Here is a 17,500-nt window from a genome sequence, read left to right on the forward strand (position 1 = left end):
GCCTCTACAACATTTAGAACGTTTTCAGAAGTTAATCACCACTTGCAGTCACTCCACAGCCTCCATAACGTTAGAACATTTTCAGAAGTTAATCACCACATGCACTCACTCCACAGCCTCTACAACGTTTAGAACGTTTTCAGAAGTTAATCGCCACATGCACTCATTCCACAGCCTCCACAACGTTTAGAACGTTTTCTGAAGTTATTCACCACGTGCACTCACTCCACAGCCTCCACAACGTTTAGAACGTTTTCAGAAGTTATTCACCACGTGCACTCACTCCACAGCCTCCACAACGTTTAGAACATTTTCAGAAGTTAATCACCACATGCACTCACTCCACAGCCTCTACAACGTTTAGAACGTTTTCAGAAGTTAATCACCACATGCACTCATTCCACAGCCTCCACAACGTTTAGAACGTTTTCTGAAGTTATTCACCACGTGCACTCACTCCACAGCCTCCACAACGTTTAGAACGTTTTCAGAAGTTATTCACCACGTGCACTCACTCCACAGCCTCCACAACGTTTAAAACGTTTTCAGAAGTTATTCACCACGTGCACTCACTCCACAGCCTCTACAACGTTTAGAACGTTTTCAGAAGTTAATCACCATACGCACTCACTCCAAAGCCTCTATAACGTTTAGAACGTTTTCAGAAGTTAATCGCCACATGCACTCATTTCACAGCCTATACAACGTTTAGACCGTTTTCAGAAGTTATTCACCACGTACACTCACTCCACAGCCTCCACAACGTTTAGAACGTTTTCAGAAGTTAATCACCATGTGCACTCATTCCACAGCCTCTACAACGTTTAGAACGTTTTCAGTGTTAATCACCACGTGCACTCACTTCATAGCCTCTAAAACGTTTAGAACATTTTCAGAAGTTAATCACCACATGCACTCACTCCACAGCCTCCACAACGTTTAGAATGTTTTCAGAAGTTAATCACCACGTGCACTCACTCCACAGCCTCTACAATGTTTAGAACGTTTTCAGAAGTTAATCACCATACGCACTCACTCCAAAGCCTCTACAACGTTTAGAACGTTTTCAGAAGTTAATCACCACTTGCAGTAACTCCACAGCTTCCATAACGTTTAGAACATTTTCAGAAGTTAATCACCACATGCACTCACTCCACAGCCTCTACAACGTTTAGAACGTTTTCAGAAGTTAATCGCCACATGCACTCATTCCACAGCCTATACAACGTTTAGAACGTTTTCAGAAGCTATTCACCACGTGCACTCACTCCACAGCCTCCACAACGTTTAGAACGTTTTCAGAAGTTAATCACCATGTGCACTCATTCCACAGCCTCCACAACGTTTAGAACGTTTTCAGAAGTTAATCACCACACGCAATCACTCCACAGCCTCTAAAACGTTTAGAACGTTTTCAGTGTTAATCACCATGTGCACTCACTTCATAGCCTCTACAACGTTTAGAACGTTTTCAGAAGTTAATCACCATATGCACTCACTCCACAGCCTCCACAACGTTTAGAACGTTTTCAGAAGTTAATCACCACGTTCACTCACTCCACAGCGTCTACAACGTTTAGAACGTTTTCAGAAGTTAATCACCATACGCACTCACTCCAAAGCCTCTACAACGTTTAGAACGTTTTCAGAAGTTAATCACCACATGCACTCACTCCACAGCCTCTACAACGTTTAGAATGTTTTCAGAAGTTAATCACCATACGCACTCACTCCAAGGCCTCTACAACGTTTAGAACGTTTTCAGAAGTTAATCACCACGTGCACTCACTCCACAGCCTCTAAAACGTTTAGAACGTTTTCAGAAGTTAATCACCACGTGCACTCACTTCACAGCCTCTACAATGTTTAGAACGTTTTCAGAAGTTAATCGCCACGTGCACTCACTTTACAGCCTCTACAACGTTTAGAACGTTTGCAGAAGTTAATCACCACGTGCACTCACTCCACAGCCTCTATAACGTTTAGAACGTTTTCAGAAGTTAATCACCACGTGCACTCACTTCACAGCCTCTACAACGTTTAGAACGTTTTCAGAAGTTAATCACCACGTGCACTCACTTCGCAGCCTCTACAACGTTTAGAACGTTTTCAGAAGTTAATCACCACACGCACTCACTCCACACCCTCTACAACGTTTAGAACGTTTTCAGAAGTTAATCACCCCATGCACTCACTCCACACCCTCTACAACGTTTAGAACGTTTTCAGAAGGTAATCACCCCATGCACTCACTCCACACCCTCTACAACGTTTAGAACGTTTTCAGAAGGTAATCACCCCATGCACTCACTCCACACCCTCTACAACGTTTAGAACGTTTTCAGAAGTTAATCACCACACGCACTCACTCCACACCCTCTACAACGTTTAGAACGTTTTCAGAAGGTAATCACCACACGCACTCACTCCACACCCTCTACAACGTTTAGAACGTTTTCAGAAGGTAATCACCCCATGCACTCACTCCACACCCTCTACAACGTTTAGAACGTTTTCAGAAGTTAATCACCACACGCACTCACTCCACACCCTCTACAACGTTTAGAACGTTTTCAGAAGGTAATCACCCCATGCACTCACTCCACACCCTCTAAAACGTTTAGAACGTTTTCAGAAGGTAATCACCCCCATGCACTCACTCCACACCCTCTACAACGTTTAGAACGTTTTCAGAAGTTAATCACCACACGCACTCACTCCACACCCTCTACAACGTTTAGAACGTTTTCAGAAGTTAATAAACTACTGTCGCTTGTTTAATTAAAAAGGAAATTACTCACCTTGTTCCTTCATGTTATGTTCCTTCACTGTTAATAACATCATCACTGGACGATCATTTACTATAGTATACACTAAGTTCTCACTAAACTAATTAGTCTCTGTACCATGGTCTTCCACTGTCTTGGATTAGAGTTCTCTTGCCTGAGGGTACACTCGGGCACACTATTCCATCTTAATTCTCTTCCTCTTGTTTTGTTAATTTTTTTTTATAGTTTGTATAAAAGATATTTTTTTTAATCTTGTTGCTCTTCTTGAAATATTTTATTTTTCTTTGTTTCCTTTCCTCACTGAGCTATTTTCCCTATTGGAGCCCTTGGGCTTATGGCATCCCGCTTTTCCAACTAGGGTTGTAGCTTAGGAAGTAATAATAATAATAATAATAATAATAATAATAATAATAATAATAATAATAATAATAATAATATTGAGCTCAGTATAAACTTGCTATTTGTCAGCTTCTATACATTATTAGGATCAGATTTATCTATAGTTTATATTTCTAAATTTAAGTTCACGATATGGTAAATAATAAGGTATTTCTCAATATAACAATTATCTATTTCATAATCATATGAATCCACTAACATCTCAAAAACTTCAAATTCTAATTTAACTGTCCATATGAGGCAGGTTTTCAAGGTCGAACGGTTCGTCGAACGCGGTTCGTCGAACGCGGTTCGACAGATAAGTGTTTGAAATGATGTTCAAACGTGTGAACGGGGGTATTTGGTTGTCGAACACGTTCGACGAACAGTTCGAAGAAAGTCTGTTCTCGCTTGACTTTTGTGCGCGGGGCTTCATTGTCCACAAACCTTATGCATTTTGTGACTGACTCCACCTCTTCGAACCGTTTGATAAGCAGCTTCGACAACCGGGTTCGACGAACCGTTCGACCGTGTCAGTCTGACTTAACTATTAAATTTTGCATTGGTACATGAGGCAAGCGTATTAATCACTTTTTGAAAAGTTTATATAGAAAAGTAATGTAATTAATAATAATATCCCATTTTTTAATAATATGTAATTTATATATATATATATATATATATATGTATATATGTATATATATATATATATATATACATATATACATATATATATATATATATATATGGTTTAAATGCCACTCATGAATGGCTTATAATCCCCTAGCAAGCAGGACAATGACCTAGAGGCTGGCCATATACACATATGATCAGCGCCCAAGCCCCTCTCCACCCAAGCTACAACCAGGGAGGGCCAGGCAAAAAATGACGAGGTTGCAGCGACCAAAGGAAATAAAGAGCTTGAGGGACTCGAACCCCAGTCTGGCGATCATTGGGCAAGGACGCTACCAACAGGCCACCACAAGCAAGAATAATTATATATAGTTATAGAAAATATAACAAAGAAGGAAATCTGGAATAACATACATACATATACCAGGGCACTTCTTCCCTACGCTCGTCCCAGCCTGACGAGGAACTCAACCGAAGGACTCAATACCTAGAAATCTGGCCGGACACCTTCGCCACTCGCTAATGAGGCACTTCTTCCCTACGCTCGTCCCAGCCTGACGAGGAACTCAACCGAAGGACTCAATACCTAGAAATCTGGCCGGACACCTTCGCCACTCGCTAATGAGGCACTTCTTCCCTACGCTCGTCCCAGCCTGACGAGGAACTCAACCGAAGGACTCAATACCTAGAAATCTGGCCGGACACCTTCGCCACTCGCTAATGAGGCACTTCTTCCCTACGCTCGTCCCAGCCTGACGAGGAACTCAACCGAAGGACTCAATACCTAGAAATCTGGCCGGACACCTTCGCCACTCGCTAATGAGGCACTTCTTCCCTACGCTCGTCCCAGCCTGACGAGGAACTCAACCGAAGGACTCAATACCTAGAAATCTGGCCGGACACCTTCGCCACTCGCTAATGACTTTAGCCAACTGAAAGAGACACTTGTTGATCAGACACACGAGAGAGTAACGAAGTGCTGTCAATTCTCACCCAGGAGAACCATTAAAAATGTTCATTTGTGCTATTTCGTTTTTTAATTACTCCAAAAACGCCTTTTTCTCCTTAATTGGAGCTAAAATTTATTACCAGTGGCACTGGCACTCAGTAATTATAGTCTTCTATAAGCGTTTTAGCGTTATAGATGTTCTCTGAGCACAGATCTGGCAGTAATTTCAGTCTTCTGAGAGCAACAAAGAGGTAATCACGATCAGTACCAATCAAGGTTAACTAGACGAGTTTGATTGTTCCCTAGGATAAATGGATCTTTATTTAGACCCAATTGGTCTGCCTACCTCGTCATTCGCGTGAAGGTGTAAAGGAACAGATTGTTATCAATGATATAGTGACGATAATTTCATTCAATGTGTTCCATCAGAATGGGATCACAATGCTGTCACTTTGAGAATGCAACTTAAATAGATTTACCTTCACTTCAACTTCCAGTTTTAGTTGGTCAATATTTTTACATCTTATTGTATAATTACTCTCTCTCTCTCTCTCTCTCTCTCTCTCTCTCTCTCCGCTACCAGAGGGCCCGGGGAGTGTGAACTGAAAAATATATGTGATTATGTATATATATATATATATATGTATGTATATATATATATATATATATACGTGCATATAAATACATATACAGTGTATACACACACACACACACACACACACATATATATATATATATATATAACACGACTTTGCATTCGAAAATCACCCAAAATTACAGGTGAAATTTCGGCCCCCAGCATGACTGTGGAAAGACTATTGAATATGAGCTGTTAATTTTTTTTTTTTTTTTGATAAGTAAAATGGTTTTTCGAAAAGTGCCATTTTCTAATATTTATAATAGTGGTATTTAGGAACTAAATGAAAACCTTCAATTCCTAATTATATCTCCGATAATGAAGCTGCGTGTCTTAATAATGGTTTAGTCTAAACATATTTATTTTAATGTTACTGTTCTTGAAATATTTTATTTTTCCTTGTTTCCTTTCCTCGCTGGGTTACTTTCCCTGTTGGAGCCCGTGGGCTTATAGTATCTTACTTTTCCAAATAGCGTTGTAGCTTAGCAATTAATAATAATAATAATAATAATAATAATAATAATAATAATAATAATAATAATATTATTATTATTATTATTATTATTATTATTATTGATAATAATAATAATATAATAATAATAATAATAATAATAAATAATAATAATAATAATAATAATAAAAATAATAATAATAATAATAAATTATACAGATTTTTCTGTTCTATAATTGTTATTATCATTATGGTCATTGCAATTTCTTTCATTTTTCTTTCTCTCCCTCTTCTTATCATTCTTCTCGATGCACGATACCAATGATAGGAAAATCTAAATTGTTGCAGCTGTGCCACACCTGTAAATTCTCATAGATAAGATCTGTGCTTTCAGACTTACTTGTCATCTATAAATGTCTAATTACAAAATATGATCAGCCTCAGTCCACTCTGCAATATCAGTAGGTACAGTAGAACTCTTGTCCCCATTATATGTATTGTTGAAATTGAGAATATACATAAGAAATAGGGCTTTTGACTTTTTTTAAGTTGAAAATATTTTTAAGTTGAAATTATGGTTAAAAAGTAGTACACCCCAAGTACATAAAAAGTAGTACTCTTCCCTTTTTCAAGTTAAAAATATATATAAAAAGTAGTCTTTTTTTTTCCTGTAAATATACTTAAAAAGTAGTACTCTTGCCTTTTTTAAGTTGAAAATATACATAAAAAGTAGTCTTCTTTCTTTTTTTTTCTAGTTGTAAATATACTTGAAAAGTAGTACTCTTGCCTTTTTTAAGTTAAAAATATACAAAAAAAGTAGAACTCGTGCCTTTTTCAAGTTAAAAATATACAGAAAAAGTATTGCTCTTGCATTTTTCAAGTTGAAAATATACAGAAAAAGAATTGCTCTTGCATTTTTCAAGTTGAAAATATACTTAAAAAGTAGTACTCTGTCTTTTTAAAGTTGAAAATATACTTAAAAAGTAGTACTCTTGCCTTTTTTTAAGTTGAAAATATGCTTGAAAAGTAGTAAACTTGCCCTTATTTAGTTGAAAATATACTTAAAAAGTAATACTCTTGCCTTTTTCAAGTTGAAAATATACTTGAAAATTAGTAAACTTGCCTTTTTTAAGTTGAAAATATACATAAAAAGTAGTACACTTGCCTTTTTTAAGTTGAAAATATACTTAAAAAGTAGTACTCTGCCTTTTAAAGTTGAAAATATACATAAAAAATAGTACTCGTGCCTTTTTTAAGTTGAAAATATACATTGAAATTAGTACTCTTGCCCATTTTTAAGTTGAAAATATACATAAAAAGTAGTGCTCTTGACTTTTTTAAGTTTAGAATATACACAAAAAGTGGTAGTCTGGCCTTTTTTAAGTTAAAAATATACATAAAAAGTATTACGCTGGCTTTTTTTCAGTTGAAAATATACATAAAAAGTAATACTCCTGCCTTTTTTATAGTCGAAAATATGCATAAAATAGTAACATCGCTTGAGGACTATATATATATATATATATATATATATATATATATACGCATCAATTGCCATAGTGCTGTTCCTGTTTTAGCAGGTTAACATATTTCAATTTAGGTAAGACAAAAAAAAATATGTTCAACCCTTTTTTTAGTTGAAATTGAAAATATACACAAAAAGGTAAAAATCACTTGAAGACGTATATATTTTTACACGAATTAACACTGTGCAGTCCAACAGTCCATGTTTTAGCAAGCTAAGATATTTCAATTAAGATAAGAAACTAAAAAAAAAAAAACAAGATATTCTACCTTTTTAATTTGAAATTGAAAATATACACATAAAAAAGTATCAGGGCTTGAGATCTTATATGTATTATTCCACGAATTAACACAGTGCATTTCATGTTTTAGTAGGTTAATATATTCCAATTTAGATAAGAGGCTAAAAAACTGTTCTATCTTTTAAGTTGAAATTCAAAATATGTATAAGAAAGTAACATCATTTGAGGACTTACAATATCTGCATTAATTAACACAGCACAGTCCATGTTTTAAGAGATTAACATATTTCAATTCAGATAAGAGACCAAAGAAAAGATATAACTGTTCTAATGAAATGCAACCTTTCAAGTTGAAATTGAAAATATGCATAAAAAAAGTAACATCATTAGAGGACTTATAATATCTGCATTAATTAACACAGCACAGTCCATGTTTTAAGAGATTAACATATTTCAATTCAGATAAGAGACCAAAGAAAAGATATAACTGTTCTAATGAAATGCAACGTATCCCGACAGGCCATAAAGATCAGTCAGCCATGTTGCTACGCCTTAGCTCGTTTCTGTCAGCGCTGGCAATTGTTGCAGGTAAAGTTTTCTAAGTTTTCTCATTTGTTCTGTGCATTTGTTGAATGTTACTTTTGCAAGGATTTTAAAGATTTTAAAGGCCGCTCATGAATGGCAGAGGCAAGGGACAGGAACAGGGACAGGGACATTGTCCTAGCAAGCAGGACAATGCCCTAGAGACAGGCCATTTTACATATGATTAGCCCCCAAGCCCCCTCTCCACCTAAGTTAGGACCAAGGAGGGCCATTCGTTGAATGTTACTTTTACAATGATTAAGAAAATTGTCTTTAAAGATTTTAAAGGCCGCTCATGAATGGCAGAGGCAAGGGACAGGGACAGGGACATTGTCCTAGCAAGCAGGACAATGCCCTAGAGACTTGCCATATTGCATATGATCAGCGCCCAAGCCCCTCTCCACCTAAGTTAGGACCAAGGAGGGCCATTCGTTGAATGTTACTTTTGCAATGATTAAGAAAATTGTCTTTAAAGATTTTAAAGGCCACTCATGAATGGCAGAGGCTAGGGACAGGGACATTGCCCTATCAAGCAGGACAATGCCCTAGAGACAGGCCATTTTACATATGATTAGCCCCAAGCCCCCTCTCCACCTAAGCTAGGATCAAAGAGGGCCATTCGTTGAATGTTACTTTTGCAATGATTAAGAAAATTGTCTTTAAAGATTTTAAAGGCTGCTCATGAATGGCAGAGGCAAGGGACAGGGACATTGTCCTAGGAAGCAGGGCAATGCCCTAGAGACTGGCCATATTACATATGATCAGCGCCTAAGCCCCCTCTCCACCCAAGCTAGGACCAATGAGGGCCATGCAAAGGGTGGTAATGACTCAGCAGATAGACCTATAGGCTCCCCCAAACCCCCTCATCCTTAGCTCACAAGGAGGGTGAGGTTGTCGTGACCAAATGAACTTACGAGTTTGAGCGGGGCTCGAACCCCATTCTGGCTATCACCAGTCAAGGACGCTACCACCAGGCCACCATAACCCTAAGGTTAAATTATTCAGAATGTTTACGTAAAATGTTTTTTTAAGTTTCAGTTTTTTAATGTAGTTTAAGGATCAGATATGGCAGTTAACTGATGAATGTGTTAATGAAAAATAGTATAAAACATGCAATGGCAAGCTTAAAAAGGTTATTTTATTATCAGTGTATAAGAGAGCGAGAGATAATAAAAAAAATATCTTCTCTAAAGAGGGGACTAGAGTTAACGCCCTAAAGTAAATGTACATAATGTCAAACTATTGAGTTTTTTTCTATAATATATTTTTTTCAATTAAGCTTAAAGTGTATTCGTTTGTAGTGTGCATACTGTTCAAAAATGTTCGCCCGTTTACCAGTATTGACTATAATTAAATCAATATTTCTATTTTCTATATTATGTAAATCAATTATTAATCTTTAATAATTAGATATTTTGATTATATGGAAACATATATTAATCTTCAATAGATTGAAAAGAAAATGCCATGAATAGGATCATGTCTTATTATTATTATTATTATTATTATTATTATTATTATTATTATTATTATTATTATTATTACTTGCTAAGCTACAACCTAGATTGGAAAAGTAGGATGCTATAAGCACAGCGCCTCCAACAAGGAAAATAGCCCAGTGAGGAAAGGAAACAAGGAAAATAAAATATTTTATGAACAGTAGAAACATTAGAAATAATATATCCTATTTAAACTATAAAAAACTTAACAAAACAAGAAGAGAAATAAGATAGAATAGTGTGGCCAAGCCCTGAGTGTACTCTCAAGCAAGAGAACTGAACCCAAGACAGTGGAAGACCATGGTACAGAGGCTATGGCACTACCCAAGACTAGAGAAAAACTGTTTGATTTTGGCGTCTCCTTCTCTTAGTATTATTATTATTATCATTATTATTATTATTATTATTATTATTATTGTTATTAACCAAGTACAAACCTAGTTAGAAAAGCAAGATTCTATAAGCCTAAGGGCTCCAACAGGAAAATTTAGCCCAGTGAGGAAAGGAAATATGGAAATAAGTAAACGATGAGAAAAAATTTACATTATATTTTTCTAAAAACAGTACTGTTCTTTAAATATCTTTCATTTCAATTGTTCATTACTTCTCATATAATTTATCTGTTTCCTTATTTCCTTTCCTCATTGGGCTATTTTCCCCTGTGAGCCCTTGGGCTTAGAGCATCCTGCTTTTCCAACTAGGGTTGTTGCTTAGCTAATAATAATAATAATAATAATAATAATAATAATAAGAAAGATATGATTTGACTAATCACACATACCTAGAAAGAGAATTATGAACCTGATAAAATCAACAAACCTCTATTCCTGTTCCTTCAGCTCAGTGTCCAGACCCATACGTGCCACTGGACGAGACCAGATGCATTTTGCTGGATGAGATTGTCACATATACCTATGATGAAGCCGTCTCCTTCTGTCAGACTCATGGAGGCTCCCTCCTTGTCATAAAGGACTGTGAAACGTTCGGCTTGGTGTACGATTACATCCATAGTGAAGGTATGAATGTCTTTTTCAGTTTACCAGAAATTATTTAGTACAATGGAGTTTAAGGCCGGGAGCGCACTAGCGACTCTGTGGCGCCACAAAGCCACAGCATCGTGTGGCGGGGATGTGGTCTCCCATTGGTTTCCATTGTTTTCAAGTTTTGCCGCGCACACTAGCGACTGTGGCAAGCGACTGTGGCGTCACAAAGCCACAGCATCGTGTGGCGGGGATGTGTTCTCCCGTAGGTTTCCATTGTTTCTCAAGTTTTGCCGCGCAAACTAGAGACTGTGGCAAGCGACTGTGGCGCCACAAAGCCATAGCATCGTGTGGCGGGGATGTGGTCTCCCGTAGGTTTCCATTGTTTTCAAGTTTTGCCGCGCAAACTAGCGACTGTGGCAAGCGACTGTGGCTCTCTGTCGCTCATCCCCGCCACAGGCGTGGCGTGGCTTTGAAAACAATGGAAACCTATGGGAGACCACATCCCCGCCACACGATGCTGTGGCTTTGTGGCGCCACAGAGTCGCTAGTGTGGTCCCGGCCTAATATTCACGTGAAGGTATGAACATCTTTTCAATTTCCCAGAAGTTATCTTGTACAATGAAGTTTAATATTCACAGTGAAGGTATGAATGGTTTTCAATTTCCCAGAAGTTATTTTGCATAATGAAGTTTAATATTCAAGGTTTAATATCAAAGGTTTTCATTCAGTTACTAAAGACCACTATTGTGAATATTCTAAAATAATAATAATAATAATAATTATTATTATTATTATTACTATTATTATTATTATTATTATTATTAGTAGTAGTAGTAGTAGTAGTAGTAGTAGTAGTAGTGGATAACCGGGGAGGGTGGGATGTGGCACCCTAGCAGTACCAGCCAAAACTTGGTTGAGTCCCTTGTCAGGCTGGAAGGAACGTAGAGAGGAAAGGTCCCCTTTTTTCCCTTTGTTTGATGTCGGGGAAGTGCCTTGGTATATATATGCATGTATGTAGTAGTAGTAGTAGTAGTAGTAGTAGTAGTAGCAGTATGAATTGTAATTAAGATCTTTGTTTCCTTACCTTATTTCAGCTGTGACAACTAACCATCACTACTGGCTAGCTGCCAGTGATGCTGAAGAAGAAGGAACGTGGAAATTCATTGATAAGCAGCCTACGCCAATGGGTACCCCATTCTGGGGCCCAGGTCAGCCTTCCAATAGAACAGGTTACAACTGTGGACTCCTCCACGCTAGTTATAACCACAAGTGGTATGACATGCCGTGTACCGGCAAGTATAACGCCATCTGCCTCCGGAGTGTTTAGAGCCAGGGTTGAGATTTTTAAGGTAATTACCTTAGTTTGAGGGAATTTGAATGGTTTTAAGGTAAATTTTAAGGTAATTACCTTATTGTGAGGTAATTTGAATGGTTTTAAGGTAATTTTTGAGGTAATTACCTTATTGTGAGGGAATTTGAATGGTTTTAAGGTAATTTAAGGTAATTACCGTAGTTTGGTAATAAGGTAATTTTTTAGGTAATTACCTTAGTTTGAGGTAATTTGAATAGTTTTAAGGTAATTTTTAAGGTAATTACCTTAGTGTGAGGGAACTAGAATGATTTTAAGGTAATTTTTGAGGTAATTACCTTATTGTGAGGGAATTTGAATGGTTTTAAGGTAATTTAAGGTAATTACCGTAGTATGGTAATAAGGTAATTTTTTAGGTAATTACCTTAGTTTGAGGTCATTTGAATGGTTTAAGGTAATTTTTAAGGTAGTGACCTTAGTTTGAGGCAATTTGAATTGTTTTAAGGTAATTTTAGGTAATTACCTTGGTATGGTCTTAAGGTAATTTTTTAGGTAATTACCTTAGTTTAAGGGTATTTGAATAGTATTAAGGTAATTTTAGGTAATTACCTTATTATGGTCTTAAGATAATTTTAGGTAATTACCGTAGTGTGGTCTTAAGGTAATTGTTTTAGTAATTACCTTAGGTTGAGGTAATTTGAATTGTTTTAAGGTAATTTATGAGGCAATTACCTTAGTTTGAGGTCATTTGAATGGTTTTAAAGTATTTTTTTATAGTAATTACCTTAGGTTGAGGTATTTTGAATGGTTTTAAGGTGAATTTTAGGTAATTACCTTTGTTTGAGGTAATTTCAATGGTTTTAAGGTAATTACCATAGTTTGAGGTAATTTGAATGGTTTTTAGGTATTTTTTAAGGTAATTGCCTTAGTTTGAGGTAATTTGAATGGTTTTAAGGTACTTTTCAAGGTAATTACCTTAGTTTGAGGTCATTTGAATGGTTCTAAGGTAAATTTTTAAGGTAATGATAATCTCATGGTAATTTCAGTTTTTCTAGCTTCAAATTTAAGGAAATTGGGAAATTTTTAAGGTAATCTAAAGTAAAAAAGCAGCGGCATCTAAGGTAACGGCCACATGCTCAAGTTTAAACCCTATTTAGAGCAGAAGTTACTAATCTGGGAGTACAGTTGGCTCCTTTAGTTCAGGTACCCTTCACGGGAAGCTAGGGAGACGTTGACATTTGTACAGTTGGCTTCATTAATTGCGGTACACTGATGCCCCTTATCTTCCCGTGAAGTGTACCGGAATTAATGAAGCCAACTGTACCATTACCATTACCATTACTAACCAAGCCACAACCCCAGTTGGAAAAGCAAGATGCTATAAGCCCAAGGGCTCCAATAGGGAAAAGTAGCCCAGTGAGGAAAGGAAATAAGGAAATAAATAAATGATGAGAACAAATTAACAATAAATCACTCTAAAAACAGTAACAACGTCAAAAGAGATATGTCCTATATAAACTATAAAGAGACTCATGTCAGCCTGGTCAACAAAAAAACATATACTGCAACTTTGAACTTTTTAAGTTCTACTAATTCAACTACCTGATTAGGAAGATCATTCCACAACTTGGTCACAGCTGGAATAAAACTTCTAGAATAAACTTTTTTTTACTGCCTGCATTGCTAACTGTTTCTCTTATTATGCAATGTACAGTTGGCTTCCTTAATTCCGATACACTGACGTCTCCTTAGCATCCAGTGAAGTGTATCAGAATCAATGAAGCCAACTGTACAGCTTTCAGACGTCTCCTTGCCATCCAGTGAAGTGTATCGGAATTAATGAGGCCAACTGTACAGCTTTCAGACGTCTACCTAACATCCAGTGAAGTGTAACGGAATTAATGAAGCCATCTGTACAGCTGCCAGACGTCTCCTCACCATGCCTTGAAGTGTACCGGAATTAATAAAGCCAACTGTACAGCTTTCAGACGTCTCCTTGGCATCCAGTGAAGTGTACCGGAATTAATGAAGCCAACTGTACAGCTTTCAGACGTCTCCTTACCATACCTTGAAGTGTACCGGAATTAATGAAGCCAACTGTATATGTACAGTACCCCCTGAGGTACACTTTTGTGTACTTTTGTTCTTCAAGGGGTACATTGGATCTGAGGGAATAGATCGTACTGCATAACACACCATGTAATCTGCATTCAGATTGAATAATAAAATTATATCACAATGTCAAATTCATTGTCTCTCTTTTTTTTCCATCCTGAATTTCAAAGGTACGCAGGGATCTATAAGAATCTATGAAAATACCCAAGAGGGATATTATTATAATATTTACAATATAATAATAATAATAATAATAATAATAATAATAATAATAATAATAATAATAATAATAATAATAAAAATAATAATAATAATTATTATTATTATTATTATTATTATTATTATTATTATTATTATTATTATTATTATTATGATTATTATTACCTCCGCCAAAGAAGTTCTAAGGAGGTTATGGTTTACCCTCTGTTTGTGTGTTTGTTTGTGTGTTTTTGTTTGTGAACAGCTTCCTGGCCAGAATTTTAATCGTAGGGTAATAAAACATCCAGGGATTAACTGTTATGTAAAAAGCTAGCTATTACTATATATTGGAAGGTCAAAGGTCAAGGTCACGGTCAAGAAAAAGGTCCAACTCAAGACGTTATGCCATATTCCACGCGCGCATGCACGCACTCACACAAACGATACACACGCAAGCTTTTTATTCTTATTTTGGTTCCTGCAACCTCACCATCCTTGTAAGCTAAGGTTGGAGCGTTTAGGGGAGCCTATAGGTCTATCTGCTTGGTCATCAGCAGCCATTGCCTGGCCCTCCCCGGTCCTAGCTTGGGTGGAGAGGGGCTTGTGCGCTGATAATATATAATATGGTCAGTCTCTAGGGCATTGTCCAGCTTGATAGGTCAATATCACTCTCGCTTGCTTCTGCCATTCATGAGCGGCCTTTGAAACCTTTAAAACTCAAATTAAATGTTATGTATTACATTCTATATTAATGCATAAGTTGTTAGGAGCCTTTAATGGAAGTCAAGTAATTAAACTACAATAACAAAAATGTATTGATGTATTTAAAAGCAATTAAAATTAAAGTGAAACGACAGAGAAGTTACAAACATTCAGTTTTGACTTCTGTAAACCTTCCCTATGTAGTGAAAGGAAATTATCCAAGTAAGTACAACTGTTCTGTAAATCAGAGATTTAGAAAAAATTTTGACCAAAACAGGACAGCATCGAAAACCATGATAGCATTTTTGCGGCTGAAGTATATACCTTATATACCAGTGAATTTATATTTCTTTTATATAATTTATATAATTTCAATGAATCTATATTTGCTTTATGTATGTTGTATACATTTATATAATTTCAATGAATCAATACTTGCTTAATGTATGTTGTATACATTTATATGATTTCACTGAACTTAAATTTGTTTTATGTATGTTGTATACATTTATATAATTTCAATGAATCTGTATTTGCTTTATGTATGTTGTATACTTTTATATGATTTCAATGAACTTAAATTTGTTTTATGTATGTTGTATACATTTATATAATTTCAATGAATATATACTTGCTTTATGTATGTTGCATACATTTATATAAGCTTAAAATACAATAAGAGAAACCTACATCTTCCTAAGACAAATGAGGAAATAGGAGCTTGTGTTATTATTGTAAGATGCGTGAAGAATTGCACAGTTATATTTGGGTCCACTGTCTGGTTGATATAATTTTAGAATACAATAAGAGAAACAAACCTACATCTTCCTGAGACCAATGGGGGAATAGGAGCTAGTGTTATTATTGTAAGATGCGTGAAGAATTGTACAGTTATATTTGGGTCCACTGTCTGGTTGATATAATTTTAGAATACAATAAGAGAAATCTATATCTTCCTGAGACAAATGGGGAAATAGGTGCCAGTGCATGGGATATCATACCACTGATGATTGTAAGATGCGTGAAGAATTGCACAGTTATATGTGGGTCCGTTGTTTGGTTCGGTCGTGCCCCAGAATGGGGTACCCATTGGCACGGGTCTGTTGTCAACAAATTTCCAGATTCCCTCTGCTTGCTCGTCGCTGGCGCCAAGCCAGTAATGTTTACCGGCCGTTACCGCTGAAGGGGAGTAGAGAATAAAACTTGCTTTAGGGAATAATGCTATTTGGTATTCATGAGTAATAATAATAATAATAATAATAATAATAATAATAATAATAATAATAATAATAATAATAATATTATTATTATTATTATCATCGTTATTATTATTATTTTCATCAGTATTATTATTATTATTATTATTATCATTATTATTATTATTATTATTATTATTATTATTATTCTTTTCATCATCATTATTATTATTATTATTATTATTATTATTATTATTATTATTATTATTAACTAAGCTACAACCCTAGTTGGAAAAGCAAGATGCTATAAGCCCAAGGGCTCTAACATGGAAAAATAGTCCAGTGAGGAAAGGAAATAGGGATATGAATAAACGATATAAGAAGTAATGAACAAATAAATTCAAATATTTTGAAAACATTAACAACATTAAAACAGATATTTCATATATAAACTATAAAATGATTTGTGTCAGCTTCTTCAGCATAAAAACATTTGCTGTAAGAAGCAAGAGACGATGGTAAGTTTCCAAATATTTCTGATATGTTGGATAAAACACCATCGTTATTTGCTATTATGATAATTGAGAAATAGACTGTGACTCTTATGCTGTTACAGAATCATATTTTAGAAAGAAAATAGTACTTTTAATTTGTTTTATTTTTCCTCATGGCTTAGTGGTGTTCTTAAGGGAACTGTATACTGCCAAAACAAGAAAATCTTAAAATCTATGAATATTTATGACCAGTAGTTTAATACGCTTTAAAAATAGCTTTTTTCCTTTCTTTTTTTTTCTTTTTTTTTTGCATGTAATCAATTTTTTTTTTTTATTCCTGATCAGAGGTAACATTACAAGATTTATCAGCAATTTTTAGAGGATCGTCCGAATATTGATACAAGTATATGACATGACACACTTGTTTTCCAATTGATACTAATAAAAACTGATCGACTGATCAATTAGAAATCTAAAATGGCAGCCATTTTTCAAGATGGCCGTCATATTACTCGCCCAAGGTTGATGTTTTGCTTGGAAGTATTTGTAACTGTCTTATTCGCATGATCTAGAGATGGGTTTCTATGTTTTCAAGCTTGCTAAAGTACATTTCGATGTTTGTATAGCAAAAGGTCACATATTTTTCAAGATTCTATTGTTAATAAAGAAAAGGGACATATACTTTTCAAGGTTTTACTGGGTTTTTTCCAAGAGGGCCCCCAGATTGTCCGTTTCTCATTTCAAGGGCTTTGACCCACAATGTTCAAACCGTGTCACTGGTCTTTCAGCTGCTACTGTACAGGGGAGCGCTGACTGCAA

General features: G+C 35.6%; 2 protein-coding genes and 1 long non-coding RNA gene across 4 annotated transcripts in view; 1 reads left to right on the forward strand and 2 right to left on the reverse strand.

Moving 5' to 3' along the window:
- The window catches only part of LOC137623688 (uncharacterized), a 272,087-nt gene that overhangs the window by 170,616 nt on the left and 83,971 nt on the right, over positions 1-17,500 (reverse strand). The window lies entirely within an intron of this gene.
- Positions 6,220-14,226, forward strand: LOC137622925 (C-type lectin domain family 17, member A-like). Of its 2 annotated transcripts, none has more exons than XM_068353494.1 (5): positions 6,220-6,302; positions 8,123-8,191; positions 10,524-10,700; positions 11,762-12,016; positions 13,691-14,226. In XM_068353494.1, exons 2-4 carry the CDS (start codon positions 8,143-8,145, stop codon positions 11,992-11,994), a joined length of 459 nt encoding a protein of 152 aa, XP_068209595.1. In that variant the 5' UTR covers positions 6,220-6,302; positions 8,123-8,142; the 3' UTR covers positions 11,995-12,016; positions 13,691-14,226. The 2 variants fall into 2 exon arrangements, with proteins under 2 accessions (XP_068209595.1, XP_068209594.1); XM_068353493.1 differs by having other exon boundaries at positions 6,248-6,298.
- LOC137623870 (C-type lectin domain family 17, member A-like) overlaps positions 14,731-17,500 on the reverse strand; it is an 11,247-nt gene continuing 8,477 nt past the window's right edge. Inside the window, exon 3 of the mRNA XM_068354673.1 lies at positions 14,731-16,170. Within this exon, the coding sequence (XP_068210774.1) occupies positions 15,938-16,170 (233 nt within the window). The 3' untranslated portion in view covers positions 14,731-15,937. The remainder of the gene's footprint in view (positions 16,171-17,500) is intronic.

This window comes from Palaemon carinicauda, chromosome 30 (assembly GCF_036898095.1).
Source record: "Palaemon carinicauda isolate YSFRI2023 chromosome 30, ASM3689809v2, whole genome shotgun sequence".
NCBI lineage: Eukaryota > Metazoa > Arthropoda > Malacostraca > Decapoda > Palaemonidae > Palaemon > Palaemon carinicauda.

Bases quoted from the DNA above. Each gene is read 5' to 3' on its own strand.
- LOC137622925 (XM_068353493.1), top strand. From the start codon at position 6,268: ATGATCAGCCTCAGTCCACTCTGCAATATCA. The intron at 6,299-8,122 runs GTAGGTACAGTA...GTATCCCGACAG, and splicing joins CAGTCCACTCTGCAATATCA to GCCATAAAGATCAGTCAGCC. The intron at 8,192-10,523 runs GTAAAGTTTTCT...CTGTTCCTTCAG, and splicing joins AGCGCTGGCAATTGTTGCAG to CTCAGTGTCCAGACCCATAC.